The sequence below is a fragment of the Diadema antillarum genome, unplaced genomic scaffold (genome assembly GCF_040938485.1).
Source record: "Diadema antillarum isolate AM-2024a unplaced genomic scaffold, OU_Dant_1.0 seq00001598_RagTag, whole genome shotgun sequence".
In the NCBI taxonomy this organism is placed as follows: domain Eukaryota; kingdom Metazoa; phylum Echinodermata; class Echinoidea; order Diadematoida; family Diadematidae; genus Diadema; species Diadema antillarum.
The window spans coordinates 148,369-173,140 of record NW_027272314.1 but is presented as its reverse complement, the minus strand read 5'-3'; the positions used below and the strand labels follow the sequence as shown (position 1 = coordinate 173,140).

General features: G+C 38.8%; 1 protein-coding gene across 1 annotated transcript; it reads left to right on the top strand.

Moving 5' to 3' along the window:
* Positions 1-8,095: 8,095 nt before the first annotated feature.
* On the top strand, positions 8,096-18,189 carry LOC139710996 (protoporphyrinogen oxidase-like). The gene is made up of 9 exons (XM_071622911.1): positions 8,096-8,218; positions 9,015-9,149; positions 10,065-10,313; positions 11,446-11,593; positions 12,343-12,548; positions 13,060-13,129; positions 14,694-14,926; positions 17,374-17,566; positions 18,062-18,189. The coding sequence occupies exons 1-9, from the start codon at positions 8,096-8,098 to the stop codon at positions 18,187-18,189; spliced, it is 1,485 nt and encodes a 494-aa protein (XP_071479012.1).
* Positions 18,190-24,772: the final 6,583 nt, after the last annotated feature.

Sequence of the window (24,772 nt, the reverse complement as noted above, 5' to 3'; positions counted from 1 at the left end):
TATGCCCCTCTGTCGCCTGCATGAAATATTCGAGAGACTCAACCTGTTTTGTTTTGTCTATATTCAAAATATATGAATATATGAAAAAAAAGTATATATATATTTTTTTTTTCTTTTTGTGCTCCACATGTTGAACATGGAGGGATTTATCAGACCGTTTGAAGCTTCGTTTGAAAGGGAGCGGGAATTATTGACTCGACATTTTGAAAAAGAAGGAAAATGTTTTGAGCTGCCTTTGAGTGCCCAGCAGGCAATACCTGAACGGATTTAGATGAGAGTTGTGAAATCATGTGCAGCAGATGGATGGTTGGGATTTTTGAGAGAGATGGAGATGCGGCTACAATTGCAGTGAAACAACTTTCCTCTTTTATCTTCGAGGAGTATCAGTGTGAACTACTCAGGCTTGTGCATTTCACCTCTTGAGGTTTAACCGCCACTTTGAGGAGCGGGTGGAATCCGATGGACTCGACGTTAATCCGACCCATTCAGCAGTGTTTTGTGTGTGTGCATTGTTCTAACACACTGTTACGGACGGCATGTGTGCCCCGCCCACCGATGTGTGCACTGCTTCTAGCATTTCCTGTGTGACGATCGCATCAAAATGTCCCGATCTCTGCATGAACTTTTTTGGGCAGGAAACTTTGGTGGTGACCTCTATCACTACCGCAGACCATGTCCATCCCAATTCAAAGCGTGCCAATGGCAGCACATGGTATGTCGTACCACGTATTGTATATGCCATATATATTTTGCGAGGTTTCTATTTTGATAAACGCAAACAAGAGGATACTGACCAGATATGAATGTAATCCATTAGTGGAAAATTGAGCAATGAAAATGGGATTCACAAGTTTCGGGAGTCGGCTGCTGCCATTCAGGAATTCAACAGCATGCAAAAATATTAATTGTGCTCCCAACATGAATGCTGTGTCCATGTGTACATTTCTCTGTTCATAACTGCACTTTACAATTGCAAATTTAACCGCTTGCAAAACTGTTGCAAAATCCTGATTAACGTGAAATTAGGCTCACTGAATATATGGCGTATGCAGTACCCTACCCTGTATGTGCAGAGTTAAACTGCGAAGAGAACTACTGCAAATTATTTTTTTTTTCCATCTCTCTCTCTCCAGCACATGTCTGTGCAAGATGAAATTGTGCAACATTTATGTGTCATGTGATTCATCATGTGACTTCATTCTGTAAAGATAGCCTAAATGTGTCATGTGATTCATCATGTGACTAGCTTAAAAAGCCTTTGTGAAAGTTTGATGTGAAGATCATGTGCAAGAGTGTCAGTAATTTTCTTTTCATTACTGTGTATGTTACTGCAGTGGAGTTATTGTGATTGGAGATTCTCTCTAATTTCTTGTGTGTGAGAGAATGGCTCCAAAGTCTTTAATGTCGACTTTTTAACCACGAACATGAATCGAGCGAACAAACTTGTACCATAATGTGAATAGGCTATATTTTGTATTGACCGCAAGAGAGAGAGAGTGGGAGTTGGATTGCCGATCAGGACGACGAAAATGAAAACGGGTGTCTACATTTTGTGGTGTATAGAGGAAAAGGAGAGAGAATCATTTAAAAAAAGACAGAAAACAAAACATTCAGTTCCAGGTAATGGTCTGTGGAGAATTCCTTTGCGTACTTGCATGTTCTCCAAGAGCTTGCGTGCAGCCATTTCAGCTGCTCATCCTGTACAATACAGATTGTGATTCTTGTTTATGTTTGGCTTGTCCATAGGACAGACCAAAGTTTTGCCCCAGTGATTCTCTGCCTGATGTGCAAACACAGTAATGAAACCCCATTCTGTGTTTGTGTGAAGTATGTTTGCGTCACAGCGAAATCCTGATTCAAACCCCATTTTAGGTAGGGTGCTGTAAAAGTGGAGATTTTCTAGGTGTAGAATTTTGCTCGCGCCTTTTGCGCAACCAGAAGCTAAGGTGAAAATAAAAGCATGCAAATATTTCTGCATGCCATATATTCCAGTAGTTAAATGTCCTTATTCTGTAGAGAACATTGCAAAATTGGCGGGCGCGAAAAATTACTCACGCTCAGGCTCTCCATTGTGGTGATCATTGTTACATCAAATGGCATGTCAAATTGCTGTAAGGACATTCTGACTTTATCATTTCATAGACAACGATTGTATTCAGAATGGTGAAACGACAAATTTGTTTATTCTACAGATGTACGATATCATTTATGTTAAGCCTGTATTGAAAAATTGGGACATTGTTTTGGCATGATTAAAAACACAGTTCAGGAACAGTATATACACTGTACAGAGAGATGAGCGGATTATAAAAGTAGAAAGTCTGTTAGAAATTATCCCGAGCCACTGCCAAACTGAACTGACAAGTACATAGATAACAGGGATCATTTGAAGTGTGATATTTTGTGAAGCTGAAATTTTTTTCATGTTGGAAAATTGTGACATGAAAAAAGCAGGCATATGAGCTGATACTGAACTGCCACAGCTCTTCCGTTATTGTATTTGTGTTCTGATCTTAGATTTGCGTTGTTACAGTTGCTCGGTAGTTGCCCCACATGCACACAGGACATTCTGGTGAAAAATTACAAATATGTAAAGAGGATGGTAAACACTAGATAGAAGGAGTGAATATAAGATATACGTCCATAAAAATATTCCAAAAGATATAAAGAGAATAAGGCATTGCCATAAACAGTGTTCATCCAGGTTGGTCTACAACTTATTTTATTGAAACTCAAACACATTTTATTTTGTTTTTGGTTTTTTTCATCTGTGGTTGGTTTTTATGCCTCCGCCACGAAGTGGTGCCGGAGGCATTATGTTTTCGGGTTGTCCGTCCGTCCGTCCGTCCGTCCGTCCGTCCTTCCGTCCGTCCGTAATGACTTTTGTGGACAGGGTAACTACCAAAACCTTTTAAGGTATCCTAATGAAACTTGGCATGTATGTGTATTAGGGGGTGAAGTTGTGCCTATCAACTTTTGGGTGCACATGCTCAAGGTCAAAGGTCAAAAGGTCAAGGTCAAATGCTTAAAATTTTACTATTTCCCCCATATCTATGCAATGCCTGAAGATATTTTCTTGAAACTTAGTGTATACATGTACTACCCAATTAAGATTCTCTGGTGAAAGTTTGGGGTCATTAGGTCAAAAGGTCAAAGGTCAAAAGGTCAAGTAAAATGTTAAAATTTTACTTTTTTCTCTGTATCTTGGAAATTGTTCAAGGTATCTTCATGGAACATAGTATATATGCATCTACTGACTGGCAGTGGTTATCTAGGGAATTTAGGGTGCATGGGGTCAAAGGTCAGGGGTCAAAGGTTAAGGGCAATACTTCAAAAAATTTTACTATTTTCCTTATACTTATGCAATGCCAGCAGGATTATTTTTTTAACTTGATGTATGCATGTTTAACCCAATTAAACACAGGTCAAAGAAGGTAAACATTCAATGCATTTGTGACAATCATGTCATTTCAATATTTTGCCAATTTTGTGAAAATGTAATCACACATTGTCCACATGTACTATAGACCTATTAGGAGAATCATGCATTATGGCGGAGGCATACCAGTCGCCATAGCGACATTTCTAGTTTTTTTTTAATCCAAAATAACAGGCAATACTTCCTATTGTCCTGTTATCATCTAATTGCAAATTTAGAAAACAGGTGTACTTAATTTAAAATTGGTGAAGTGATTACTGGGTCATTCTACATTGCTAGATTTCATTAATGTAAAGCCCCTGTGATGAATGGAGACTGTTTTAGCATGTATATTAACACATTTGGGATACAGAAGTCTTTCTATTCTATTTTTTTGTTTTTGTTTGTTATTTACACTCAAAAAATGGATACATTGGAAAAGGGGCAATGTTGTCATACATAGCTTTCCAGGCTCTGCTTCCACAAAGGCTATATCCCATTTTTGCTGTTAAAAGCCCTGTGAATTGAGAGAAAAATATGTTCATATATCCCATGGATTGATGCGTGTATGCGTACTTTTAAGTAGTTGTGAACAATTTTGGTTGGGATGGCATCTGTTCAAATTACACCCGACCATTTTTGCTTGTGTAGTAAGTGGGGATGTTTTAAAGAGTAGAAGCCTGAGGGCATGTTTTTATACGAGGTGAAGTGTCGTTCCTCACGAGCAAGATTTCATTGTGATTTTAACAGAGTGTTTGCCGGAGAGTGTGTCCGAATATTACATTTCGCCAACAAGGAATTATACAGTTGTAGGTGTTAAGTGCACTATTCACTGCATGTCGCACACATGTGTATTAATGTTGAAGTGAGCATGATGCTATTGTGTAATATTGTGATGTGTTGCTGCAGGTAAGTGGTATATATGTTATATACACCCTACAGTCAATGGCTGTGAAGGCTTTAGTGTGGCCAATTTGGAGATCGGCAATGACTATACATCAAACCGATGTAGGGAAAAAAATAAAAATAATGTTCAAAGTGTTTTTTTTTTTTAATCTGTTGAATGTAGATATCAAATTTTATGTAATTATCTGTCCATCTTTTTGTTATTTCCTTATCTTGTCATATGAACACGTTTGCCCGAACCTGTGCTTGCAATGTGAGTTTTTGATGCCTCCCTCTTTTAACAGGGCTAACTGCGGAATTTCGCCATTTTCTAATGAGAATAGACTGAAATATAGTCTAGTTATCACGACACTCATATACCTTGAAGCGGAAATACGATACCAGCTAATAGTCAGAATCGTGCCGGTGAACGTCCAGTAGAGGTGTTTGTACTGGAAGTCAGCGCGTGCATGTGATATATAGATTTGACTGAGCTTACATTCAGTGGCTGATCACCAATCATTGTGTGCATATTTGTATATAATTATATAATCATGTCAAATTTGATCTAGTATGTCTCTTTTTTCTTCTTTTCTACATCCTGTGTTACTACTTTCACATAGTGCCACATTTACAGACCTCTCATGTTCATGGAATTATTCACGCCAATACCCAATATTTTCCCCTCAAATTCCACTGATTATCATCATCTTTTTTACTTTTGTTTTCTCCAGCAATGAAACAAATTCCATTATGTTTTAGTGAATTGTATTTGTCCAGAAAATTTTGTTACAATTTAGTCTTCTGTAATGGAAATCTTCAGGGACCTCGCTTGTCCTTGTGTTAAACTCATCATCAATGTTTCGTACCCCCTTTTTTTTAATGCATTTTTTTGTTTGTTGTAGTGGGTTATTGTTCTCCCTTATGTGGTTGTGTGTGTGTTTGTGTGTGTGTGTGTCCTTGCCTGATCCCCTTTGTGTAATTTTTTTCTAAGATGAAATCCCATTTTGTACTCTTGTTTTCATGCCTATGATTTATTATTGATGATGTGAATCTAGCAATCTCTGTGTTCTGTTTTTTTAAATAAACATCTCTAAAGTATATGATATGGAAAAAAAAAAGGTAACAGACTCCAGTGTTTTATCTTTGTGTTGGTACATGTGTGCCAGTTATACATTTTGGTTGAGCGGGACATGTGTGGTGAAACATTCATACCAGTGTGAATGGAAAATACATTTTAGTCATGTACAGTTGTGAAAGAAACACACACACACACACACACACCATCACACACACACACACGCACACACACACACTCATAATAAGCATGCACACTCAAGTACATGTACGTTTTCTTCTCCTAGTGAATGTGTCTACCTGTCACACTCAAATATTCTCTTATTGCTGTGAGTGACAAACGTAAGTCAAACCTGCCTCCATTACACATCACAACTAGAAAAGCACTCAGAGAACACCGATCTCTGCCAAGCCAGCAACTCACTTCCACCCTTACACGCATGCCATTTTGTTGCAAAGCCTTTTGTTCATTGCATGACGCCTTGCCCGCGTAAAGCGCGCATGTAAACCTCCTGTACGTGCAGCATGAACCCAAAGTTTGTTGACTTGATATGCTAAAAAGATGAAAAATCCTTCAAAAATTCTGGATCACTATCAAAATTAAATTAGGTGTTCCCTGTGTCAATACCGACCTTTTATGCAAGTTTCATTTTAGTCCGTATACAACTTTTTGAGTTATTTTGCAAACAGACAAACCAACTCCGATGATCACTTAATCTCCTCCTTCCTTGCCTACTTGTCGTAGGTATTTATGATATATGAGAAAATGACTTACTCTTGCACCCGTGATGGCAGTAAATTGGTTTGAGTAACAATTCAATGTTACCATTACAATCAGAATGTCACGGTCTTTGTTTTCAGTGGGCCATAACATGGTTGCCAAACTAGGTTCAACTATGATACCGGTACATTGTAACACCACAAGTACCGGTACATGAAGCAGGGCTGCCAACATTGGAAACTAGTTGAGAGTCAGACTCCCATAGGCCAATGGTATAATTTAGGAGTCAAAATGAGTGAGATCAATAGAAATGCATGCAAATGAAATAAAGTTTTAGAGTGAGAAAGGCACCAAAATGCGCGAGTCTCACGCTCAATGCATGAGAGTTGGCAGCCCTGCATGAAGTGTTGATATTAGGACATGTGGGTATTCATTGTAACTTTGTCTAATGACAGTGTTTAAAGGACAAGTTCACCTTCATAAACATAAGGATTGAGAGAATGTAGCAATATTAGTAGAACACATCATTGAAAGTTTGAGGAAAATCAGACAATCCGTTCAAAAGTTATGAATTTTTGAAGTTTTTGTGCAGTACCCGCTGGATGAGAAGACTACTGCAGTGTATGAATAACTTAGATGTCACATGCGTACAACAATATAAGGAAAATATAAAGAGAATTTCACAAAATTCCATCTTTTGAAAAAAGTACACATTCCCCTGACTCGTTACCGACAAATGTTATGCGTAATATTATTCCCCCTGCCTTTAGAAAGAGGCAAGTCAAGTGCTCTTTTATTATGCGAAAAAAAGTGAAAATATGTTGAATTTTCTTTTACATTTTCTTTATACTGTTGTACGCATATGACTCACAAGCTGTAGTAGTCTCCTCATCCAGCGGTTCCAACACAAAAATTTAAAAAATTCATAACTTTTGCATTGATTGTCCAATTTTCCTCAAACTTTCACTGATGTGTTCTACTAATATTGTTGCATTTTCTCAATCCTTATGTTTATGAAGGTGAACTTGTCCTTTAAGGTGATGATAATGATACAGATGAAGATGATGATGGTGATGTTGATGATGATGATGTATGGTGATGGTGGTGGTGATGATGATGATGATGACAATGATGATGATGGTGATGATGATGATGATGATGATGATGATGACGACAATGATGATGATGGTGATGGTGATGATGATGATGTAGGTGATGTAGATGATGATAATGCTGAAAAAAATGATGAGGATTATGGTGAAACTGATACCGGTATACATGGTACCATTGTAGTGATGATGAATAAATCAAGTTTTCTCACAACTAAGGCAGCCTAACTCAATGGGTGATTGATTATTGATTATCCATGTATCAATTAATCCACATGTAGAATATGAATTTAGGTTTTTTTGTTTGTTGTTGTTTTTTCTTTTTTTTAAGGGAGAAGATACACAGGGATGCCAGTTACAATGAAAGAGAGGGTCTGAAATACATCTATAAGAAGCTGCTTTGTACAGAGCCTGAAGAGCCTGAACTTTGATACTACCAGGGCCAAAATTCAGGCTTTTGCCTGAAAACTGACATCCCTAGATACAGTTCCTTTAGAAAGAAAGCTTTTACATGCTTTGATAATAAACCACACTGATCCTAGACATTCACATAAACACACTTAAAGACACGTACAGCAAGACAACCAATTCAACTGCAAAGACTAGCCAGAGATTAAGAAAACATTGTGTATTTCCAAGTCTTCCGCTCCTGATGAAAAGATTACCGAATTTTTGACATCTGGGCACGCGATGACCATTTATTGAATAAAATCCGCACGCTTATTTGTAAAAACCCATTGGAAGCTATACCGGTAGTAGCTTTTGAAAGGACTTGGTACCGACTGCCGTGACTATAAGTTCTATTCTGGTTGCTGTAGATCAACACGGAGCGCGCGGCTGGACTCAAGGCTAAACACATAACAGAATCGAGTGTGTTGTGCAATCATGGCGGTTCGGCGAGCGGACGTGGTGGTTTTGGGAGGCGGAATATCGGGTCTTGCGTCTGCATTCTACCTAACTTCACCGCATAATACTGGAGCGTCTAACAGGCAAGAGGGACACAAGAAGGTGAGACTAATCGGTAATGGCATAAATGTCTTTGCAATACAATAAAAGAGTCGTGTCAGCACCAGGCGCCTTAGCGGCAGCGTACGGTGGCTTGCAATATTCTTCCCCCGGAGTTTCGGCGATGTGAAGAAGCAATTTCCGTGCTGTGTGACCACGACCGTGTGTGCGTGCAGCAAGAACGATGGTCACCCCAGGTACTAACCGCAGCAGCGACCCCATACGGACAAATACGTACCGTTATAAAGGGCTGTTACTGTGTTACAGCGCCCCGCGACGGGGTTACCCAGGTACCAGGGCTCCTTGTTCGAATGTAGCTGCATAAGTTTTGATAGACATAGTTGTCTTATGCAGGTCATTCATACCAGATTCTGAGACTAAACATGAAATTTACATGTATTATAGCTACCACCTACCACTGTACCAGCGTAAACTTACATAAAATGACCGAAGTTATCTTCCAACCAATTGCAAACATAGCTCTGAAAATGAACACCAATTTGAATTTTGAAGATCCACTCATAAGTCTTATGCTTTTTCAACATCTTCTGCAGCTGATGTTCACATGCTTTTGTCTCAAGCGTTAATGTTTATACGTGTCAATGAGTAAATCATTTCAGACTGATTCAGAATATGTATGAGCAGTGCTGTTAACTTTTCAGGTGGTAATATTTTTATCTTCTTAAATTGTGAAAATTTTTGTGATACCTAGGCCCTAGTGGAATTTTGTGGAGCCTTCAAACAAAGTGAGGAGAGAATGAATGTGTGGCAAAGACGCTATCTTTGTTTGATTCCCCAGATTGTACTTTTGGAAGGAAGCCCGCGCATTGGAGGATGGATCCACTCACATTTGACTCCCGAGGGAGCTGTTCATGAAAGAGGAACACGCAGTATCCGTCCAGCTGGCACCGTGGGAAAGAACACCCTTGATTTGGTAATGAATGCTAATTACTGTTCTACCAACTTGATCCTTGGAAGAGACATATATAGTTCAATTGTTGATTCTTGAATGTCCTGTCAAACATATTATGTGGCTGCCCCCCCCCCCCCCCCGCCTTATTTATGTGATATAGGGGCAAATGAAAGGTAATCTGACCCTTTAAAGTGCTATTAGATTCATTGATGGATATCAGCTTCTCAGACTCAATACTGAATACAATATGTGTCATGTAAACACACACACACACACACACACACACACACATAGGAGAATGATGAATGGCACAAGTTTTAGTTTTGACAAATATTCATGATACTGCCAAACCAGAATTCTTGGCATGAAACTTTCCAGAGCCTTCATGGTCGATATTAGATGCACGACATATGTGTATGTGCGCCACTAAAATTGCATTGTTTGGAAGCGCAGTTGTAATCGTATTTGAATATGTGCTAGGCTTAACTGTAACAGCAGCAGTACAAGTCAATTTACTTGTACACTGCTGAACAGCACCATACTGGCATTCAATGCATCAATGTGTGAACAAAAACGTTTGCGTGCAATTTGCTTTCACGAATCCCCTTTGTGAAATTCATGAAAGTTTCATGCATGAGATAGAATTTCTGGTCTTGCAGTACATTAGCCATGAAATCTGCACTCCAGTGAGTCTAGCTCAAGTGCTAGATTGTAATGTAGTGCTTTCAAGCCTGGGTTTATCATGCACACTTTTTACACAGACAAAGACAAAAAAAAAAGTAAAACAGGAAAAGAAAAAATAAGACATGATCACTGCATTATTTTGTATTCAAGTCCACACACTTCATGTGCACCATTTTCACATGTCTTTGGGAGCGTTCCCTTTCAACTACCATTTGATTAGTCTTTTCTCTGATGTTGCTGTTGGCTCTGCAGGTGTCAGCGATTGGTATAGAAGACCAGGTGGTTCCGGTTACGAGGAGTCACCCAGCCACCCAAAACCGCTTCATCTACACCCCCGGAGGGCTGCATCGCCTCCCCTCATCCCTGGGGGGCTTGGTGAGGCGGCAGACACCATTCTCTCAGTCTCTGGCCGCCCGTCTAGCGAGGGAGCCCTTCGCCCCGCATTGCCGCGAGGAGGACGAGACTATCCACAACTTCTTCTCGCGCAGGTTGGGCAGAGAGGTGAGACCGCAGTGGGGATGATAGGAAGAGTTGTGTTCAAAACTTCTCTATCGCTGAAGTATCAGATCTGAATGCCATAGAAATATTTCTTGTCTACTAAAGAATCTGCTGAAATGTTTACTAATAGCAGACTTTTTTATCAAGGTTTCGAAAGCTCATATACTGTGCACATGTGACTCCCATTATAGCTGAGTCCTTGGGACTAGCAGTTTTTCATTGATGTACAAATATCGTAATTTTGTTATTAACCAAACAAATAATGGATGAAATGAAAACAATTCACATCTTAATGTCATAAAAATATTTTTTTTGTCTACTAAAAATCTGCTGAAATGTTTTCCAGTAGCAGACTTTTTATCAATGCTTGGAAAGCGTATAATTATACTTTGCACAGGTGACTCCCAACAGAGTCCTTTGGACTGGCAGTTTTTCATTGAACACAGAAATAGTGAATGTAAAGATTATAATTTGGGATCTGAATTTTTACTTTGTTGTGCAGAAATTTCTTAAAAACAGTGTTTGTTACAATGGGATCGCACTGTACTAAACACAGAGAAAGGAATGTTTGACATTACTTCATCTTTCTCTAAAAAGGATACGCAGATTGAGGGACCATGGGAGAGTGTCTCTTCAACTCTGTGCACACATGCTCCAGGTTGCTGTTATGCAATGATTGTTTTGTATGTGATGAAATCAACTGTTACATCAGAGAATGACCAATCCTATCATAATCTTGACAGTAGATGGACTAGGTCAAGGCAGAGCAATGCCCTAAAAGTCAGTGGCGCCTGGTTAGTTGTCAGTCAATGCCCAGCAAAAATTGGTTAAAAACTTGCCACCTGAATGCCTAGGAGACTGATTTTGGGGATTGTGACCGTAGCCTGATAGAGAGAGGTGTTGATGTGGATGTCTGATGTTGATAATCTTCAAAATTTTTGATCGATCAATCACTTTTTTTAACCCGTCGAGGACGAGTCCCGAGGATACTTGGGCAAGTGTCTATGAGAAATGCGTGTTGTAGCAAAATCAGTCCGTCCTCGGCGGCTATAAGGATTGTCGTATAAAAATAAGTTGGAAATTCTCTTACATATCCGTATAATGTTCTTGTGATGACTTCTCATGTTGCCTGTAGGTGGCCGAATTTTTGGCAGATCCGTTCTGTCGGGGGATATTTGCGGGCGACTCCAGGGAGCTCAGCATGAGGGCGTGCTTTCCCGCACTTTTCGACGCCGAGCGAAAATACGGTTCCATCATTCTTGGCAGCATGCGCAGTAAACCTGGTATGGAGTATCATTTTGTGTGCAATGTTGTTTCTCCATTATAGTACACCTATCCAGACTTTATTGTGCTGTTTTAGTAATCTGTTTGGGAATGAAATGCAATATTCTTGCATGCCTTTTCATTTGTTTATAAAACTTATTGAATGCAGGATATAGACAGAATTCAACATACTCTCATATTTCTAGCAAAATGAAAGGGTACTTGACTGTTATATACCTCTTTCAGAAATCAAGGAGAACAATGTCACCCTTAGCATGAGTCAGTAACAAGTTGAGAGAAAATGTACTTTTCATACAAGATAAAAGTTTGTGGAATTCTCTTTTGTATTCTTTTTACGTTCTTGTCCTCCAGTAATGTCACAAACTGTAGCAGTCTTCTCATCCAGCAATAGCAGCACTAAAATTCAAAAGATTCATCACTTGTGAACGGAGTGTCTGATTTTCTTTAAACTTTCACTGATGTGTTCTTTCAATATTGATGCATACACCCGATCCACACATACATGTATATTTCGTATCAGGGCAATTACCCCCTGGCTAAATACTGGTTAGTGATGAGGTTGAATAAAGATTAGGATTAGGGTTAGGGTTAGGGTTAGGGTTAGGATTAGGTTCAGGATTAGGATTAGGGCTAAGTCAGGAGAAGGGTCCAGGGTAATTGCCCTACACCTGTATATTTGGGTGAAATTTGTCCTTTAAAAATGATATGAATAGAATCACAAGTCAAAGTTTGTCTCTTTGGACCTCAGAAAAAGTTCCGGATGTTGGGAAGACCAGATTGGCACAGCGAGCCGCGGAGGAGAAGTGGGCCAGCTGGACCTTAACCAATGGGCTCCAAACGCTGCCAAATAGGCTCTCTGATTGGCTCATCCAGCAAGGGGTCGAAGTTCACAGTTCTACTCCATGTGTCAAGGTGGAGTTTGGTCATAGAGATGAAGGAGATTTGTCCCGGCAGGTGAGAGAAAGTGTAGTCTTCTGTTTAGATGATGTCAGAACAGAGTTGCCAATTTGTGTATCTTTGCAATATTTAGTGATTTTTTTTTCAGCCTGTCAGAATACAGTTTAGAAATGGAGAATATTTTTTATGATGAAAATTATACAGAGCATAAATTGTATACAATTTTCCCATTTTAGGACCAAATGTGTGTATGTGTGTGTGTGTGCGTTTTTGTTTGTTTGTTTGTTTTTTTTTGCATTTGCATTTGCAGAGTGTGGCATCTCTGTCTTAGTTAGTGCTGTATCTAGTACTTTGATAACAATGAGGGAGAATATCAGCCGTCCACCATCGTACATGTGTGTACATTGAGAAATGTATAACTATTTGTAAACTTTCGGTATCAAGTAAAGACTCTATAAAGGTGATTGATAAAGTGTTTCTGTCCCTCCTCAAGATTGACATTGGACATGCCAGTTGGTTGAATGTGGCAGATTATCAAATTGTCTCCTCTCCCTCACCACCCTTGCAGGTTGCCCGGGTTACAACGGAGGATGAGGTGTGGGAGGCTGAGCATGTCATTTGTTCAACGTCGTCACAAGGTATCGAGTTTTGTTTGCAATACCTTCTTTTGGGGGATTCTTTGTGAGCATTACTCTCTCTGTATAAGTACCAGAAAAAAAGGTGCCTGTTAAAAACCAATTCAAGATCTTGCAAAATGTGGTTTAGAATTACAGTGGCATGAGCTGATCCAACTCATCAACTAATATGTACAGTGCACTCGCATTATAGCAAAGAGCATGGTTAAAACGAAATTCCAGTTACAACGTAGTAAAAATTCAGGTCCCAACATTATCTGCTATATGTTATTTATTGTTTATTCATTTGGTTATGACAAAATTTCAATATAAAGAAAGAAAAGTGCCAGTCCCGAGGACTACATTATTACAGGAGTTGATTGTAATCAACAGTGGCTGTACAATCTTATATACTTTTACAATGACTTGGAAACCTGTATCATCTTGAGTATGAACATACCTCAAATGTCTACTTGTACTAAATGTTAACTTACATGTATGCCTGTGATAGCCATATACTTTTTCAGCATTGCTTAAAATAAAAAACAGGTGCTGAACATGCTGGACAAAGCACCTTCAGTGTTTGGCATGTATGTGCTGGATGCTCAAGAGTTCCCTTCAAGGGTTAAACCTTTCTGTGCTAGGATTTCAGGGACAGTGTTTTCAATATTATAGTGTTTTCTGTGCCAATCTGCACTCAAAGGATGCAATGGGTTAAGCAATCTTATACCCTATCAGCATTTTACTAAACATATGTGTGTATTAAAGGGAACGCAAACCCAAAGAGCAATGTGGATTGAGTGAAAGCGGCAACATTAGTAGAACACATCAGTGAAAGTTTGAAGAAAATCGGACAATCGATGCAAAAGTTATGAATTTTCAAAGTTTTTGTATTGGAACCGCTGGATGAGGAGACTACTGGAGGTTATGACGTATGAGTGGACAACAATATAAAGAAAATATAAAGAAAATTCCACAAAAACTCAGTTTTCATGAAAATGACAAATTCCATCAACTTGATACTGACATAATGTTAAGGGAAGCAATTATTCCCCCTGCTTTCTGAAAGCGGTTAGTCAAGTGCCCTTTCATAAGGCTAGAAAAGTGAATTTTTGTTGAATTTTCTTTATATTTTCTTTGTATTGTTGTCCACTCATATGTCATAACCTCTAGTAGTCTCCTCATCCAGCGGTTCCAACACCAAAACTTTAAAAATTCATAACTTTTGCATCGATTGCCCGATTTTCCTCAAACTTTCACTGATGTGTTCTACCAATGTTGCTGCTTTCATTCAAGCCGCATTGCTCTTTGGGTTTACGTTCCCTTTAAGCATCATAATTAACTAATGCTACATGTATCATGGCTTAAATTGAGCATTGTTGTGAGTGCAAGGGTTTCCATCCATAGCTGTGGCAATCCAGAAGTCTTGTGTTTGAATCCAGATGGAAACTCATTTTCTTTGCTCATTTCTTACTTATGTTTTGTGTCTGTTTGGTCAGTTTCTCTTTGGTTTTCATTTATGATTTAAATTCCTATGAATTTATCACATCTGAACATGCTTCATGATTCTTCTTGTAACCATCACTAGTCACCCAGGCCTTGCTGCCGGCTGAACACAGCCATCTGTCTGACCTCCTCTCCACCATCACCAGCTGTGCCGTGGCCGTGGTCAACCTGGAGTTCGACGACCTCCGGCTGCCGGTCAATGGCTTCGGCTACCTGGTCCCGTCCTCTGTGCCCTCCAAGGTCCTGGGTGTCGTCTTCGACTCCTGCGCATTCCCTGAGCTCGACCGCAGGAAAGACCCCACGACGAGACTAACGGTGAGTTAACCCATCAATAACTGAACCACCCGAAACTGCCCGTCTTAACCCATTGAATAGAATACTCATGCAGGTGTCTATGGTAATTGTAGTGTTATAGGAACATTAGTCCGTCCTCAGCAGGTGAATACTCCCCAAAATGAGTCCATCCACTTGTTATGCCTCCGCTACGAAGTGGCCGGAGGCATTATGTTTTCGGGTCGTCCGTCCGTCCGTCTGTACGTGCTAATGAGAGTATGCTTGTGTGGCTAGGAGAACAATAGTGCACAATAGATGGCCTTTATTCCGTCAGGCTTGTGTGGCTAAAATTTTTGCTTGTGTGTCTATTTTAACAAAAGGGAGAACAAAGGGGTAGACACACAAGTATATCACCGTAAGGTCGTCCGTCCGTCCCGTTTTGTTTTTGTCGATATCTCAAGAACCGTCTGGTGGTTTTACATCAAACTTGGTATGAGGGTATATCCTTGGGGGATAATACTTTGTGTGGATTTTAGGGTCACAGGGTCAAAGGTCAAAGGTCACAGGTTATTTTGTGAAAAAAAATGAAATTTCATGTTTTTCTCCATATCTCGCAAATGGTTCAAGGTATCTTCATGGAACTTAGTATATATGCTTGTACCGATGGGCAGTGATTATCTAGGGAAGTTGGGGGGTCATGGGTCAAAGGTCAGGGGTCAAGGTCAACTCCTCAAAATATCACTACTTTCCTTACATTTATGCAATGAATGAAGGTTTTTTTTTAAAACTTGATGTATACATGTATTACCCAATATATATTCTGTGGGAAGTTTCTTGCCAAAAGGTCAAAGGTCAAAGGTCAAAAGGTCAAAGGTCAAGTGAAAGTGCTGAATTGCACTTTTTCCTCCATATCTCAAAAGTAACTCAAGGTATCATCATGAAACTTACATATTTATGCATGTTTAACCTAACAGTGATTCTCTTTGGAACTGTGAGGTCAAAGGTCAAAGGCCAGGTTTAGATAATGCTATTTTCCCATTTGATACTGAAATTATACTTTTTCTCAATACCTTGAAAAATTACTCTATGCATAAACTTATAAAAGGGTCAAAAGTCAAGTAAAAATCATCAGTTCCCCAAATACCTGCACTCTGACATTTTAATCATTCATCCAATTGAACCTAGTTCTACGAAAGTGAACATTCAGCACATTTGTGTCAAACCTGTCATTTTAATATTTTGCCAATTGTTTGAAACTGTCATCACACATTGTCAAGACATTGTACTATAGCCCTATTAGGAGAACCATGCATTATGGCGGAGGCATATCAGTCGCCATAGCGATATATCTAGTTTTTTAATGGTTTTGTGTGTTACTATTTTTATTGTTTTCATATAGAATATATAATTACATAATTTTAAAGAGATCAATGGTCAACAAAAGTACAATGTATGTCAGAATTGCTTCTCTGACACAATACATGTACCATTCTCTTGGTAAAATCTTTATAGGCTTTCAAATAAACATAACTTATGATAGACAAAAATAAACATGCAGTGAGTTATTTTACATGATTTACAAAGTTGTCGAAATGAGAGTAATATTGATGTACCTTCTAGGGAACAATAAGCCATTATTTATGGAATCTTCAGTTGCTAAAGGGTTGATTATGCAGCGAGAGCTCCTAATGGTAACACACGTGTTCACAAAACTCATACTAAATGGCATTACTCTTTGGCGGAATTAAATTTCAACAATAATTTGCCAAATATTTTCCCCAAGCCACCCCAATCAGTAAGGCATGCCAATACCTGCTCAGTGCTCAGGGTTGGATCCAGGAATTCTTTAAAGGGGGGGGGGGGGGGGGGGGGGGGGGGGGAGGGGGGGGGCGCAACTAATATTTCTGGTGCCACTTCCGGGTTTCGTTTCGGTTTTTTTTCGTTTTTTTTCTTTTTTATTTTGTTGTAACCGGAATTTTGTTATAACCATGTCCATAAAAATTCTAGTTATATTGAAATCTATGTGCATGTGCGCTTACCAAATGCTGTGTTTTATTGATGAGTACCGCTTGTTTCACCAGGACTATGCCCAAGGTTTACAGACATATCGTCGCTTGGGCGACAAGACCTCGTATCTACAAAATGTCAATGTTCGGGAGAGCGAAAAAAAATGGCAGCCAAAGCACTGTATCGAATGAGATAGACATTCCTTTGACATGCCATATTGGCCTTCGTTTTTTTTTATGTAAGACAGCTAGGATTTGGACAGGACATCAGTTAACTGATTATCTGACCATCAATCCAAAAAAGTGAATGTCACCAAAATTTCAGATACAACCTGAAGGTCTTGTCACCCCAGCGACGATATGTGAAGTAGTGCTATGCAAGGAAAGCACTTAAAGAGAAGTGACATGCCTGTCCCCAACTCATCCCATACCTCAACACAAAGAAAAAAAAAATAAATAAGAAATAAAAATATTTTCACACAGTGCATGATGGGAGGAGCTTGGTTCAACGAACTCTTTGGTGACCCCAACCATTCCGATCTGGATGACCTTTTGCACTCTGCCCTGGAGGCTATTAAGAACCAGATGGGCATCAACCAGCAACCAGCCTACGCAAAGGTCAACATTTTGCACGACTGCATCCCGCACTACAAACTGGGACACACAAAGCTTGTAGGTGAGGATTTTAGACTTTTATTAGCCTTCTTCAAAGGAAAACCCCTCTTTTTTTAGCATGGGAGAAAACTAAATTTAAGCTGAAGGAAATGCATCTCAAAGGGAAACCAAACCCAAAGAGCAATGTGGATTGAGTGAAAGCAGCAACATTTGGAGAACACATCAGTGAAAGTTTGAGGAAAATTTGACAATCGATTTTTCATGAAAATTACACATTTCATCAACTTGATACTGGCAATAACAGGGGTAGCAATTATTCCCCCTGTTCTTTGAAAGCCGTTGATCAAATGCTCTTTCATCATGCTAGAAAGAATTTTTGTGGAATTCCCTTTATATTTTCTTTTTTAATTACTACCGGATACTTTCTTTGGCTTCAACATTGTGCATGTGGCATTGTACAGCATGCTCTATCCAGTGTGTATGTAATATCAGTGGGTACAGTTCCACTGCTGACATAACTTACGTTGTTTTTGTTTTGTTGTTGCTGTTAACTCAGACGACATCCAATCCTACATCAAGGACCATCGGTTACCTCTGACCCTAGTGGGGGCGTCCTACCGTGGGGTCAGCGTCATTGACTGTATAATGCAGGCAAGGCAAGCGGTTCAAGCCCTGGACATATAAAGAAATGGAGAGAGATATGGATTGCTTCGAATTACATTGATATACGGAATCTTTACGTACTTCCTGAGCATGTGTTGTCTGTGGCAAACCAGTGGCTTGCCTGTCTTAGCAAATTCTACCTTAGGCCAAAAAGATTTAAAGAACTTACTACAAACTTGTATATGCTTCTACCATATTTTATGTACCTGTTTTTGTCAAATAGAAGAACATATTTTTGAAAGAAAAATTATATTATTGATTTAACTTTGATGTAGTGTGTTTACATGTAGTATGTGCAATTTTCCATATTCTTTAAGCAGAATTATGTTTTTATCATGCCTTCAAAATGCATTGGGTGTTTTGTGCGTATGTTGCTGTGGTGATTTTGATCTACAACTTAACCAGGATGCCGTCAAAGAAACCATGTTGAATATGAAAAAGGCAGTTGATAGCTCTTTGCCAGGTACCAAGGCCAGAAATCACTGTTGCATATGATTCAAATGCTACGAGTGTATTACATTGGTCGAGAAATGAGCATGGACAATTATGCCATGTTTGTAGGAATGAATGTGGTACTGAAGTGCTATTTTTGTCATTTTGTACTTACTACTGTACAATTGTACTGTATCTCCTTTTCAAATGTGCATGGGTAATACAGCATGTCCATAATCGTATTAGGGTAATTACCCCCCCCCCCCCCCCCCCCTGCTTAATACTGGTCAGTGATAAGATTAGAGTAAAGATTAGGGCTAGGTTTGGGTTAGAGTCAGGGGAAGGGTCTGGGGTAATTGTCCAGGGGCTAATTGCCGTAAACCCGTCCGTAATTTGTGTAAATCTTGTGCATCATGTCTGTGATGTCTATTAACTGAGATTGATAAATATGACTGAAATGAAAACTAAGTCATGACTCCGGTCAAAGGTCATGTTCGAGCCCTCATAAAGGAACCAAACCGAACCTTTCCATACTGTATCATACCTTACCGTACCAGCACACTACCATCTGCTGTGGTGTCATGATACCCAAAGTTATAACAGTCCCCTTCCATTCCACTATGATGACCATCTCCTCACCTCCGGGCAGGCATCGACCTCTATACCAATATACTCCGTGCCTCCAGTGAGTCTCTGTCCTCTGTCATCCCTGAAGTATACCACCAGAATATATTGAAGAATGGTGCCCTTGTTCTCTCACATTATCAGACAACGTCCAGCCCCATCTCCCAATTATGTAGTCCCAAGTATTCTGTACTGTAAAACATAATATTTGCGGCATGAAATTTTTGCAAATTTGAGCCGACAGCCTTTTTTGCGCCATGAAATTTTCGCGAATTGACACTTCCATTCAATGCATATAGTATAAACAAGAATTTTCATGCGCATTTTAATTTCACAAATCTTGGCGCTCGTGAAGTTCGCAAAATTAAAATGCACGCAACTGGGTTGAGTCAACCATAAACATCCTGTCCTACCCCAGCCATTATAGAGGACTCCCATTATAACAAAGTCTTCGGGACCAGCAGTTTTCTTTCATTATATCGAAATTCCGTTATAACCAAACAAATAAGCAATAAAAAAAAAAAATAGAGGATATTGTTGTGGCCAAAGTTTTTATTGTGCTGTAACCAGAACTTTGTCATAACCATGTTCTTTATACCGGTAATCCACTGTACTTTGAAATGGTGTAGAGTTGAACCACCCTCAAACCAAGGAGGTACTACCCCCTTTGCTGAAACAAGTTCTGACTTTGTTTCTCGAACAACTTAAGTTTTGCCCAGTTGATTACCTTCAAGGCTCCATCCCCGTTCACCTCGTCATAGTCCTGTATGTCGCTCAGTTGTGTGTATTTGCTGTATCTTGTGAATTATAAGGTTCAGGAAGATTTGACTCTTGGAGTGAAAGGACCACAAGAAACCTCTCAAATAAAATACATTTTGAAATATATTCACTTTGTGTCGCAAATCATTCTTCAGCGCACCTTCTAAGAACTCAATTCCCAATACATTGTACATACCATACCATATCATAAAGGCCGGCAGAACTGGGGGAGGGGGGATTGGGGGCCCTCACTTTTTTTTGCACCATACAAAGGAATACTAAGGTGTCACCACTTTGCCCCCCCCCCCCCCCCTTTTCTTTTTTTTCACCCCAAAAGTGCATAGAGGCCCATGCAAGCTTATATTTGCTGTTTCTTTTCTTTTCTTTTCTTTTTAAAGAATAACATGCGGCACTTCGTGCTATAATACAATGCAAGTGTTAATACTCAAAATTGCCACCGACCTGTTTATAATGGCCAACTGTTTACAGCGCCCATTTTTGTCATTTCCCTTGGGTAGCTGCTATTGACAGGTTTGGTTGTATTTCTGGATCGAGTGAGAGGGTTCATACATTCTATACAGTATGTCCCCCCCCCCCCCCCCCAAAAAAAAAAAAAAAAAATAAGTAAATAATAATAATAATAATAATAATAATAATAATAATAATAATAATAATAAAAATTAAAAAAAATAAATAAAAAAATTGCAATCAAATTTTCGCATTGATAACACCCAATATGATTAAACCGTCTAAATGCTACTTCAAGGTCTTAAAATATATACATCTTAGCTCTATTTTGCAGAAAACCCCATTCAATTAATTTTGGTTCAGTGGTCACAGAGAAATGTGGATTGTTGTAAAGCATGTCATGGGTCTGATTCTTCCAAGTTTAGCACTTGGATGCTCTTGGCACTGCATGTTAATGTGTAAGCACAATAGACAGAACTTGGAGGAAAGGTATTCCTGACATGCTCAACAAAAATCCTCATTTCTCTTTGACCACAAAAGGCAATAAAATGGGATTTTCTGTAAGATGTGGGCCATGAGTTATAACTTTAGTTTCATACCCTGAAAATGTATTTGGAGTGATTCACTTTTTTTCAAAGTTATCGTTGCGGAGGGTACCAATGTATTTTTTTTTTTTTTTTTTTTTTTTACAGTATGCTTTTGGAACACATCAGGTAGGCGTAATGGTCCACTTATACACTAGCTGAATTAACCATGGTACTTACACGTGTTTTCTTATTATTTAGGCATATTTCTAGGTATTGTTGAATTGGGAATTTTAATGTGTTTTGAAATGATGAACTTTATTTCATTTTCGGATTGATGCAGCTCAAGGAATAACGAACATCACCCCGGATCCATATTTGAGATATCACTGGTTTCACTTAGAGAGAGCTGACAGACAAGTGCAATAAATGCTTATACACCTTGTACTATACGTTATTATAAGCAGGGCTGTCAACTACTAGTATCGTGCAATTAGTATGAGACTCGTGCCATTAAAGGAACTGTTTCGGCCTACCATAGGGAGCAGTGATTTAGAAATGTTCAAGTTATCACATTTGATGACGTCGCTTAATGCATATTTATTTACATTCGAGTTAATTCATTTACATCGTGAGTGTACCGCTCTGCCCTGGTCATTCAACAAATTTTCTACCTGTTATATCTCTCAAATCAGTGCAATGATTGTCTGGTAATTGTCGCTATCAATTCATTTTGAGAGCGCTGTCCTCATTCGGTGCGTAAGAGAGAGCACAAGATCAAAGTGCAGTACTATCTCATGAATACGTATCAGTATAATCGTTTTCTATACGCGATTGGCTGAGCGCCCAGCTACGTAATACTGTACTGCGGAACGTTCGAGAATAGGCCCTACGCCCCGCCCACACTACCAGTTTCGCTTTGTAATATACATGTGTTAAATGTCATAATAACCGGCTGCGTAATGAGCGCAGCTCATTCGCTGTGTGGACCACATTCGGGACCGGATACAGGATAAATTACGGATAGGTGTTCTCCTCTGGTGTATGATCCTTGTTTTGTTGAGATTACAAATATGTTGCTACTCAAGACAGTTGCCATTCTTTTAATATTTGATCCTACATTTGCCTTTACGCGCGCTCCTAACATCACCCATGTTATGATGGGTGAGGAGGCAAAAGTTTGTTGCTGGGATAATCGTCAGGGAGCATATGCCCTGGCATGGAGTAAAAATGGGTCTTCAAGCAGGGACACGACATTTGCGACCTGGGCACCACCACCTTATAACTCATACACTGAGTTTCCCAATAAGTATGGGCTTGAGGACAACGGCGGCTGTCTTCTTATTTACGACATATCGCGGGAGGACGAGGGTGTTTATAAGTGTAAAACCCATCGCCGTGCTGATTTATATAAGACCTCCCAGTATCTGTTTGAGGTGAAAATATACGGTAAGAAAACACCTACCTGTATCTCTTTGTTATTATCATTTTCACTGCGACAGTTTTACTGGACAGAGAGTATAGTCAAAGAACTTGAGTAAAGTAAACCATTTTAGGATTTCGACCATCATGATGATATTTCATTTTAATTACAACTGAGATATCGTTCTATGTACATCTTTGAATGCTAATGGTATCAATACCAATCTTCCTTTTGTTAGTTGACTACCAAAAGAAAAAAAAAGAATGTTTATGCTGTGCAATGGCTCCGTGTTTTAATTTCTTAAAGAGTAATCCGTGTGGCTCCTTCGAAAGCAAAACTTATGAATAAAATCAGCCAACCACAAGCAGAGTAATTTGACGAAGAAGACGTATTATAATCATAAAGACACAAAGAGACAATGCAATGAAATGGTTCCGGTTTGATTTCATTCAAACTCTGAAGTGTCCAATGACCTCGTTTCTGTATAGGGCCTGTGTATACTACAGAGTCTGGTACCACAACCAATAACGTGGAGACCACCACACAAGCAACAAGTGTCTCGACTCTGGGCTCTACAGGTAAGTTACAAATAGTGCAGGTTACTGTCGCGGAACATAATTTTATACCATTATATATAGAGAGATATAGATATGTATTGTTTATTATTATTTTTGTTATTATTATCATTTATTGTTCCATACTCCGCATTGTCATACAAATTTTTTACTTCCCATTTGATTTCGAAATACATGTATCAGTTAAACAAGACAGTCAATTTGAGATGGCTCATTGAAAAAAATTTATTTAAGGACGTATGATAACGGGTAATATGATAAACCTATATACCAATAAAATTTGAAAACTTGCAGGGTGTATGCTGCACATGTAATAACATAAACATTTAAAACAACGTGTAAATGACGAGTAGGAAACACAAAATTGGGAAAATATGTCATGAATGTAATAAAATTTACGGAATGCACAAATTTTGAGCAATTTCTCAAGGCCGATGTTCCGTCATTTAAGTAGTGTTTGTAATAATGAAGATGATTAAAGATAATGCAATATTGGCTTTGGAAAGATATATTTCAGTTTGTGAACAACTCCAACATTTTAACAAAGAATTTACATTAATAATCATCACGAACTTTCTAAGATGAGTTACTATCAATGTAGATACCTAAAATTTCGTTGAGTCTATCTGGTTTGACTGTATTGCAGTCACTAATGCTTAACCTGGAGGGGTCTTTTTTGTGTGTTACTGTAAACCATTAGTCTTAATTATACTGCCATTCATTATTAAAGCGATACATTAGGATTTGAGCCAGAATTTAATAAAGTTTTAAAATCTTGTGTCATCCACCTGTCCACGGACAGAAGAAAAGACGGCAGAGAGGATGAATTCCGGAAGTCATTGATATATTTTAAATAAATAAAAGAGGACCTGTTGGAGCACTGCATGTGGTACACCACAACAAATGGAGTTTATTTCAAAGTCATGATTATTCACTGTATAACGAATTGAGTTCTTCCAGTAAGATAGCTTTGGAACCACTCCAAAGTCTTTCCACGAATACCATAATGATTTAGTTTGTGCAAGAGAATTTCGTAATTTATCATGCAAAATGCCCTGGGGTAGTTCGGAAACATACCGACTTTTAATGCGACTTGTGTCTATTGTGTTTAAGTTACAACCAGTAATAAAAATGTCACGAATGCTTGCATGTTATTGTGAAACCCGAATTGAATATCATCTATAAAATAGCACATTTACAAATTCAATTAAACGATCATAAGCCACCCGAAAAGGAAGAGAATGATACTGGCAGATAATTTCCTATAAGTCATCCTCTCTTCCTCGCTTATAAATTGATATAACTTTAGCAATTTCCATTTCAGTCGACACAATACCAGTAAGTAAGGACAAATTCAAAATATGAAGTAATGGTTAAAATATTTCATTGCGAAATACATTTCATGAGATGATAAGAAAACCCATCATGACTTGCACCCTTCTTGGGTTTAAAGTGATTGTACAGTTTTGGCTGAGACCTAATTTCAGTTTCTAACATTTTGTTGTTGTTGTTGGAATAATGAGATACCTCTTATGAAATATGAAAGATCATGTAATTCTATAAGGAATTCAACGTTTATTTGCTGAAAATTGGTTTTGAAATGGCTGAGATATTAAAAAAAGAGCAATTCTAAGAAAGTGTGGGACCCACACGTTATTACGATGGCTTTGTTTTACTTTGTTTCTATTAATATCTGTATCAATTACAATGCATTCAATTGAATCTGACATATGGGTTATCATTTCAATTGACCCGTGTACATCATACGTGTACATACCTTCTAATAACTGATGAAGTGA